The 10,017-nt window shown below is 38.6% G+C and overlaps 1 protein-coding gene across 2 annotated transcripts in view; it reads left to right on the top strand.

Annotated features, from left to right (window-relative positions):
• ANO6 (anoctamin 6) overlaps positions 1 to 10,017 on the top strand; it is a 70,805-nt gene that overhangs the window by 42,370 nt on the left and 18,418 nt on the right. For both annotated transcript variants that reach the window (XM_088054781.1, XM_005519528.3), the window contains exons 4-10: positions 775 to 840; positions 2,455 to 2,733; positions 3,117 to 3,230; positions 5,072 to 5,187; positions 5,593 to 5,727; positions 7,026 to 7,131; positions 8,349 to 8,409. In XM_088054781.1, the coding sequence (XP_087910907.1) occupies positions 775 to 840; positions 2,455 to 2,733; positions 3,117 to 3,230; positions 5,072 to 5,187; positions 5,593 to 5,727; positions 7,026 to 7,131; positions 8,349 to 8,409 (877 nt within the window). The remainder of the gene's footprint in view (positions 1 to 774; positions 841 to 2,454; positions 2,734 to 3,116; positions 3,231 to 5,071; positions 5,188 to 5,592; positions 5,728 to 7,025; positions 7,132 to 8,348; positions 8,410 to 10,017) is intronic.

The raw sequence follows: 10,017 nt of genomic DNA, 5'->3' as shown, positions 1-10,017 counted from the left end.
TATGGAGTATATGTTTTGAATTTGAGGGGAAAGGGGACGTTTCTGTGTTTCTTGGGAGGAGGTCATCTGTATGGAGAAGCAGATTCGAGACCGGAAAGATGTTTCAGGTTTTTTGTAACTCACCATCTGCCAAGTGCTTCTAACTATGAAATAAAATTTAAATTAGCCACAAATTTGATCTTTACTGAGGAAAACTTGTTGTGTCCTTTTGGGGACATTAAATGCTCCTGGAACAGTGCCACTAACTCTCCAAGTGCTACAACTCTCAGTTTCTTCCTATAGGGATGTAATCCATGAACTAAAATATATTGGGATACTACAGTTTGAACTGCTGTGTGAACTCATATGATTACTGTGAAGGAAACATAAATTTACGGGTTTCTTGAAGGAAAGTGAGATGAAAAGCACTTGAGATTAAATCTTTCTGAAGGAAGATTAATATAGTTCACTTAGTGACTAAAGGTGAAAGAGATCAAAATTTCAGGGGTAGATTTCAAAATTTTCGAAATCTGAGTCACACTTACACCTCAGTAATGTATCAGAAACTGAGAGGATAAATGCTCCACAATTGCATTTAAAGCAATATTGCTTATCACACAAAAAAGCTGATCAGGATTAATTAGTAGGTAGGACTGTACATATCACCACAGTAGCTTTTAAGTGGGCTACAGAGATAACATAATGATGGTTTTGGGAGGAAATTCCATTTTTCTGTGCATACATATTTGTGAAATTTGGAACAGATGTTTTACGGTGTTCTATATCTTTTAACAGAGGAAGAGACAAGTATATGAATCAAACCTGATAAACAATGGCTTGCAACTAGAAGCGACGAGGTCGGTGAGTGCTATTCTCTGTGGATGGCTGTTCTGAGAGCAGAGCTGCCCCTGTGGGACTAAGGAAACAGAATATATGAATTCACTGTAAGATTTCTCTCCCATCAATTAAAAAAAAGGCCCACATTTTCTTCTCTTAGCAGTGTCTTTATGATCTGATGCAAAATCTTTTTAAACTTTTATGTCTGCTCCTTCCTCTGCAAAATAAAAGATGGGAAGCTGGGAGATTACGTAGATCATGTCTGCTCAGAGCTCGGGAGATAAAAATTACTGTCTGTACCCTGCAGAGAGGCACTTCCCATAGTCTGGCTGTGTAGCACAGGTGAGAAGCCAGTGTGTGTGTGGGGCAGAACCTGCCAGAAGAGCAGTGCACATGATCCTGCTTCTCTCAAGGCCTGGCCCTGTGCAAGCAGTTCTATCATGCTTTGTGATAGATTTTGCTTTGGGCTGCGGTGTCGCCTGCAGGCAGTTCAAGAGCCCTGTGGTAATGCACACCAGCTGCCAGAGCTGCTGTTCTCTGGCAGGGAGGGTTAAAGCCCCTCCAAATCTCCTCTTTCTTCCTACCCTGCAGGGCTGCAGTGCTCTATCTGTGTCTCCCTCTCCAGGACAGTCTCTTCCAGTCTAAATTTGTTGTTGTTTGGTAATCTGTAGTGAGCTCCAGAAATGGTTGCTTTGTCCCCTCCTCCCAAATTAGACTCAGAATCTATGGCACCACAGTATTTATTTGTCTGCAATGGGGGCTCCTGCTGCAGGTCCAAGAATGCATTCTGGTTCTTCACATTCATAAGAAAGTAAATTGCTGTCTGGAAGGCTGCTGCAGGCCTGGTGCTATACTTACATATTGCAGTCTTCAATAGTTCTGCTGTGATTATGACTGAAAAACATTTGAAACTGGACATTTCCCCAGGCTAGATCAGATACCAGACCAGTGTTCCTGAGCCAATGAGCTACATAAAGGAATTTCATGTGGCTGACACTCACTAATGCAGGGCAGCAGGAGGTCTACAGGCTGTGTGTAGACAGGAGGCAGGAGTGGCTCTCAGGGTTCCCACTGCATACTGCTGCTGGTTTGGGCATTCCACTGGGAACAAATGTGCCCCATGCTGTCTTTTTCAGCAGTTTCATATAATTTCCCTTTCCCTCTCCCCATCCTCTAGGAAGCTTGGAATTCTTGTTGCCCAGGAGCACCCTTGAGTGCCTAGCCTGCTGTCATCACCCAGGGCTGTAAGTGAGCTGCTGGGGAGTCACTGGCAGCTCCAGAGCCATGCCTGCCCTGTCAAACTACAAGTAAAAACAGTCCTAATGACCCCATAGGAGGAAAGTGTCACACTTAAATTATTTTATAAAATACTTTGCAGAGATGTGAACATTAAGTATTAAGGGCACATTTAAGAGTGGTTTTTTTTATATCTTTCTATGCCTTCATCTACCTGAGTGTTTCCTCATGTCAGCACTTTTACAGCAGCCAATGATATATTCGCTGGGATGGACAATGAATGCAACTTTGAGCAGCTCATCTATGAGCTGTAAAGAGAAAGAAAAATTTAGATAGTTCAAGAATTGTTAAAATGAGAAGTTCTTTGCTTACATACTAATTTTCAATATTCTTTCATCTCAGGTTTTGGATGAGAAACTTATTTTTGTGAAAGTGCATGCACCTTGGGAAGTGCTGTGCACGTATGCCGAGGTTATGCACATCAAACTGCCTCTGCAACACAATGACCTGAAAACCCAAGACTCAGCTTTCAACTGGTTCAGTAGGCTCTTCAGGGTGGATGAAAATATCATCAAACCCGAGCAAGAGTTTTTCACTGCCCCTTTTCAAATGGAGTATTTGTCCAGCTTCTATATCCAAGACAAAGACACTTTTTTCAATCCTGCAACTAGAAGCCGAATTGTAAGTCTATGGAGTATTTCTAGAATTTACTCTTAAAAAGAAACTATTCCTTTTACCAAATCAGTGTGATTACCTTCACTAAAACATCCTAAAAAATTAAAAATGTTTGGGATGCAATTGTCCTGTGTAATTTATGAAATAGCCTGGGCAATCCGGAAGGAAAACTTTACTTGCATTTGTCCTATTTCTCTTCCACCTGATTTTAAAGGAGGGATTTGAATGGCTTGTATACCCCATGCAATTAACTCTGTCTACATTTTTCTACTTGCTAGGAAATAGTCTACTTACTCTTTCCTAACCTGATGGTATGCTGAGACAGATATAGCTGTATATGATTTCTTTCAGGTTACAAGGACACAAAAATATTTTTTTTTAAATTTCAGGTTCATTTTATCCTGTCTCGTGTGGAATATGCAACAAAAAATAATGTGAAAAAGTTTGGCATTAACAAATTACTGGACACTGGAATCTACAAAGCAGCATTTCCCCTCCATGATGTAAGTCCGGTACTTGTAACTAAAATACACTTTAAAATAGAGGTCTGAACTATATCTAGATATATATATCCTCTAGATATATCAAAGGATACAAGCAAGCACTCTTCCTTAACTGTTATTATATCCACATAGAAGAATAGGATGTGGTTTCACTAAAGAGATTTTTCTTCCAAAACACTAAAATGTTTCTATAAATGAAAAACAATATATTTCACTTGAGAGTTCTTAAACTTGTATTCTCTGGGAGATGTATTTCAGTAAAATACCTGGACTGAGACATAGTTCCCATGACACACTGCCTCATCAGTCATAAATCAATGTCTCATTAGTATGCAATATTCCAATATTAAAATTCTTATCAACTTGTTGATATCAAATTGTTGATAGGGTTGTAGACTACAACTCTTATTTTAGGATGTGTGAAAGTTTTCCATATTGAGAACAGTCCCTTGGTTCCCAAACATTGCAGCATACATGCATGAGACTCAGGTTTCCACAGGAAGACTGCCCAGCCAGTACAGTTCCTCACAGGTGTCAGAATCTTGAATAGAAAAGCTTCACTGGTTTCAATTTCACCTCGCAATAATAACAAATCCAGCTTTTGCAGCTACACTTCTGAAGCTTTTCAAATTATATAATTTGAATAAGAAAGTTAATATTGAAAATTGTTTTGTATACCAAGACTAGCAATAGCACAAAAAAAAATCAAGGAGAAAAAAATCAGATTTCAGAATATTTGACAAAGAAAAAACTCCATGTGAGGCTGTGAATGCAAAGTGAGCAAAGACTGAGGGCCGATTTTCTGTATTCTCTCTATTGCATAACCACAACATCCCAACTTGTCCACCTCAGAGCAACCATTCTGTGTCCAAGGTATGTTCTGTTAAGAAGACATTGGGAACATGGGAGGTCAGGAATGATAACTGCTTCAGCTGCAGGGACTTGGCTTAAAATATTTAGGAGGCCTCTAAGGTTTTCAAAGACACTTTTAAGGCAGAATCAAGACAAACCATGTTTCTTGTAAGTAATCAAAGCTTTACAGAATGGAATTAATACAATTTGTGACTAGCGATTTTAAAGTTTTCCTTTTAAAGATTTAAAACCTGCCTTGCAGGCTATTTCTATCATGGCTTGGGGAATTTTGACTCAGTATGACTAGTAATTAATGACTGTCTTTTTATTCAGTTGAAATGATACATCACAGCTATGCTGAAAATGAAAAGCAGCAGATAGATTTCTACAAGCATCACTCATCTTGTTGCATCACAGATATAGAATGGAAAAATGTCTCAAATAAAACAGGTTTTATTGAAATAGCTTTTAAAATAGCCTACTAAGAAATACAAAGATTATCTCCATATGAACTCTCTTTTAAATTTAAAACAGAGACTAGAGGCCCTGGATTTTTCCCTCAGTCTTTCCAGCCTGTATTCTAGTACAGTATTATTTTGAAGCAAAGCATGTGTAGTATGCTAAAGTTACTTAAAATCCATTTTAATTCAGTCCTGTTCTCTAATTAGAATGGATTCTTTTTTATTTTCTATTCCTAAGTGCCAAGATGTTGACATGTGCTTAGATTAAGCTCATGATGAGTCTCTGTTATTTTCAGCTCACATATGTACAGAGTTTACTTTAGCATTCAGTGCCTCTCTGACAACCTTCTATCCTGAATCCTGGTGTGCTCTCAGAGCTGCTGCTCCTTTTCCTGGTTTGCAGTTAGGCTGTCTAAAAGGCTACTCCAGACTCTAGCTTCATGGTATAGAAATCACCTGCAGAGATGAGAGATGAGCTGCCCTGGTTAGATTTTAGGGGTATCTTCTCATGCTTGTCCTGTTTTGCAGTCAAGTTTTAGGCACCTGTCAACTGATCCCAGCTGCCCGAGTGAACGATATCTGCTCTACAGAGAATGGGCTCATCCTAAAAATATTTTCAAACTGCAACCCCTGGATTTCATCAGGTTGGTGTAACTGGCACTGGACTAATGCAGGGAGAATGAGAAATCTACATAATAAGTCTGATTTTGGGGAAATCAAGGAGACACAGGTCAGTTTTGAGAGAAGATACATACACCCAGATCAGCTCATGCACAGGAGCATAATTTGATGATGAGCTGGTTTATGAAAAGGCAACCACTTAAAATTTTCTTTGTGAGGTATGATCTTTTCTCTTTTTCCTTTTTCCCTCCCATTTATATCCTTTTACAAAAGCATGCAATACTACTGCAATCCAAAGTTGAAACCAGAGAACTATGAAAATAAGGACTGGCATAAAATGTGTGAAATGAAGAGCCATTTGAGACAGAAATTCAAATTTACTTGTGTTTTAACCAAAAAAATAAACAACCCACCTTTCTCCCCCACAGGAAATACTATGGAGAGAAAATTGGCATCTACTTTGCTTGGCTGGGCTTTTACACAAATATGCTGACTGTGGCTGCAGTTGTAGGAGTTGGATGTTTTCTGTATGGATTCCTGACAAAGGACAACTGCACATGGAGGTACCTGATCATGCCTGGTTTAATATCTCGTGCAATTTTTATAAGCCCTGTACACAGGGAGACAGAACAGGGTTTGCAAGACACTGCTTAATGAAGGAGGCAAAATTAAAGGGCCTGAGAGCAGCTGCCATGGTGGATTTGAAAGCAAAGGCATAAAATATTAGATAAATAATGGAAATCCATGGACCATTACAGTGATAGACATCCAAGAATTTACTATTTCATGATTTTGTTTGTATTTTGCATGAGGTTCACCATACCTAGTGTAGAAACACAAAGAAAAGAGTGACAATCAGAAGTCAATACAAATTGCCATAAGACATAATTTTCGCTGTGGTAATCCTTAAACTAATACCCAAAGATGTTAAAAATTTCCTTCCTCTAATTTGGGAAAATATAGGAAAAGCAACAGCACAGGGACCTTCAGCTGCTTAGTATACCTTGGAAGGGAAGGTATAGCCATGACACAGATTCTTTCATCATAACACAACAAAATTCATGGACAAATGACCCAGGGGAAAAAAAAATGATGGTATTGTGTCCAAGGACCTTTAGGCCATCCAGTTGTACACCCCCTCCTGGACAGGTGCTCACAATCCATGCTGAAGGGCTATTCCACAGCTCCACTCCTGTGCCAAATTTAGACCCATTTACCTTTTTGCCAGTATTATGATTTAGTTAAGCAGCTCAGCTCTGTCCCTGGTGTTTACCCTGCGATGTGCACATAGAAGGTAATTACATTACCTTCCAGCCTCCACCATGCCAGGTTAGTGTGTATGAGACAGCAGCTCTTTTGCCATCTCTGAGACAGGTCTGCAAACCCATGAATCACCGTGGCAGCTCCCCTCTGCACAGTTTCCAGTCTGATCCTGTTTAGGAGACCACAGGGACTAGGTAGTCCTTTGGGGTCTGCAACTATTCCTTGTTCTGCTAGGCAGCACTTCCTTCTCCCGTCAGACTTGGTATGACAGCACGTGTGAGCACACAGCTCTGAGTTTCCTACTGAAGACTGCAAGATCTTTTAAGAGCTGATTTATTTTTAGTGTGGGCAGTTTTGAGAATTACCACCACGTAAAAGGGCTAGAAATTGTTTTCCTCGTGTGTCATCCATTTTAGAGATGAGGACTGTGAATGGAAATGGGGTTATGTTGGCAGGACAAGGGTTGGGGGTGGAATTCTTGAGTGCAGATCACTGGTAAATTATTAATTAATTCCCTGAGATTATTGGACTGTCTTCATGTGTGGAAAAGGACTAAAGAATTTAGTGTTGGTGAGTGACTGACTAGTTTTGTTTTTAGCCAAGAAGTATGTGACCCCAACATAGGAGGTAATATCATAATGTGCCCTCAGTGTGATAAAGTATGTACCTACTGGAACCTCACCATCACTTGTGAATCATCCAAGGTAACTGCATTTACAGCTTGTAGACACACTTTTGAGCTTCAGTTGCACTTTCTCTGCTACTACATATAAAAAATGTTGGTCCTCCATTGATGTCCTGCAGAACTGCTAAAAATGTGCAAATTGTTCCTTTTGATACAGCGACTCAACTTCAAAAAGTTAAAACAACATTAATTGCTCCAATTTGACCTAAGATGAAATTTTTTTTTTTTTTAATTTCACATAGCTGCTGATAGTTTATATGAGAATAAACTGCTATTTTAATTGAAAATTGGTTTAATTTGGGGGTACTTCTTCTTGATGGAAGGGAGGATTCAGTTAAAGCCTTGATTCAGTAGCTTTCAATCAATTTTTTCTAAGGAAACATTTAAAGCTTGTTTTGACATTTCTAATTTCTGCCTCCTCCCTGCGTGAAGAAGTTATCTGGATCTATGCCTTGAATTTGATCCATGTTGCCAAGGAGAAGATGGGTACAAGGAGAGGCTGGTGTTGGCTATGACAGAAGCTGTGGCACAGCCGTGTCCTGTTGCCTGCTCTTTATTCCTGTCAAAAGGAACCTCACTTTCTTTCCCCATTACATTGTCTCACTAAGCTAATGTTAGCTTTTCATCATTCCCCTCTGTAGATTCAGTCCCAAAACTGCGATTTTTCAGCTGTTCATCAAAAATATTTTGCCCAACTTTAATGTGTTGCATCAGCACACTTATATGCTAAAAGAAATAAGAATTCTGGGAAGAGGCTATGATGGAAAAAAAAAAGGAAGATAGTGACCACAGAGGTATTTCAGCAGAGTGTGGTTTTACTAACTAGCTTACTTGTTATCCTGCTTATGAGAACCAGATGTGTCCATGGCCTTAGTGGCTGTACTAAAGATCCATAATTCTATACTGAGTTCCCAGACCAGAAGCACTATTTTTCCTCTTAGTGTGCAACAGATGGAAGGAAGTTTGATAGCACACCATTTTACTATCCCTCATAATCCATATATGGCTTTTATTTTTAATTCTGAACTTAGCATTTCACTTCCTTGATTTCCTGGAGAGTGGTGTGCATGGACAGAAATTGAGGAAAGCTATCCACAAGGGTTGTTTATGAAACTACATAAAAACTGAAAATCAACATTTTCAGTTAGCAGCTTCTGGGTTCTGTTCTGAGTTGGTGTAGAAGAATAAAAATGGTTGGTTATATTTTAAGACTTTTTTTCTTTTCCACTTTTCCAGAAACTCTGTATATTTGATAGCTTTGGAACACTGGTGTTTGCAGTATTTATGGGAATATGGGGTAAGTCAATTTCAACAACTGTGGTTTGTTATCTAATTTTGGCCAAGCCTCCACCATCAGCCAAGAAACATGGATAAATTTGCACTGACTTCATTTGCTAGAACTTAGGGATTCACTGGGAAGTAGCTCCATAGAAAACAAGCACATTCACAGGAACTCATCATAAGCAAATAAAAAATTGTAGTCCTAAAAGTTAGTCTTCAGTATTTGCTCTGTTTTGATGACTTGAAGAAAAGTCTGAGGGAGGTGGTTAAGGCTGCCACATGTTCATCCAGCAGGAGCCAGCCACATGCTTAAGTATATCTGTCAGAGGAGCTGTTTTTTTTTCCCAAAGACTTATGGAGGTCCTTGTGCTATTAACAGCTGCATAATAGCACAATGCAATTGGAAAATAGTAATTTGTTATATTTCCCAGGATTTTTTTCATTCTGTCTTTAAGAAGCTGATTGTAAAATGTGTAGTAGGTTACAAGGACTAGATTTATATTTTAGCAGAAAAAAATGTATATGCAACCAGGATGTTTCCCACAGGTGAAAACACTTGGTGCTATATTCAAGGGATTAGGCAAGGTTTATTTTTCAAGAAACAACTTATTTATTCATATGAGTAGCTTTTTAAACTAGCTTTTATTGCAGTGTCTTATCCAGTAATTACAGAAGTAAGTTCCATGTTAGGTCTGTGTACAGGGTGCTATAGAGAATGTATCTCGTGGTATTTTGAATTCCTACATAGGCTGACAAGAATGCAAAAGTTGGTTTCTTTGTAAAACATACTGTATTTTTATTTCCCTATGATGACCTGAAGTGCTTCAAAATAACTCTTGATTTAAAGAAATGTAAGATGAAATGTATAGTTTCAAAAATAAGTTTTCTTCCAAAACATATGCTAAATACCAGTAGGGAATTCACTAAATTAAAAGTTATTAGAAGTTTGATACTAATTTAATCTCCTCCCATCATGTCAAGAGTTAATTTATTGGCAATTTGGTTTTTAATTAAAATCGTGCTTCCTGTTTTGAAGAATGGTTTCAGGAGCAATAATTACTAAGTTAAGCTTCATGGTTTGTAGAGATGGCTGCAAGGCCTATTAGTATTCTTATTGTAAGACCACTATATAAAGAGGTGAATTATATAACAGAAATTCAAACAAAAATTGTACTGAATCCAAATGACCCATGGTCCTGGTGTAATTCCAGCTGTAATTTTCATCTTGCTCTATTACTTTTTTAGACCTTGTCCAAAACAATTAATATTAGACTCATAGATATATTATTGCATCATTATCATCAATACACTTCTAATAAGTGCATATTTTCTTCTGTGTATTCCCTTCAAAAATCTTAAAGCACTATAAAACACCAGGGAATTTGGCTTCAGGAGTTAGCCCTTCTTATACATTAATGCTCTGCCAAATCTCCTTTTGATGGTAAGACTAGATTGGCAAAGGCTATGAACAAGATGCAGCTTCCACTTCACTTGCTGCCATTCCTGGATCCCCTTTCTGAGCAAGATCAGTTAAACCAAGAAATGTTCTCCAATGGAGGCACTTCTTCTCAGACCTTGCTGACACAGCTTCAGAGGCAGAATACCTGGGCCAGCCTGGGGCTTG

Source organism: Pseudopodoces humilis, chromosome 5 (assembly GCF_049639895.1).
Source record: "Pseudopodoces humilis isolate 2021_Gansu_Grassland_sample_001 chromosome 5, ASM4963989v1, whole genome shotgun sequence".
In the NCBI taxonomy this organism is placed as follows: Eukaryota; Metazoa; Chordata; class Aves; order Passeriformes; family Paridae; genus Pseudopodoces; species Pseudopodoces humilis.
Note: the sequence above shows the minus strand (reverse complement) of the source record. Positions and strands in the feature narration are given on the sequence as shown.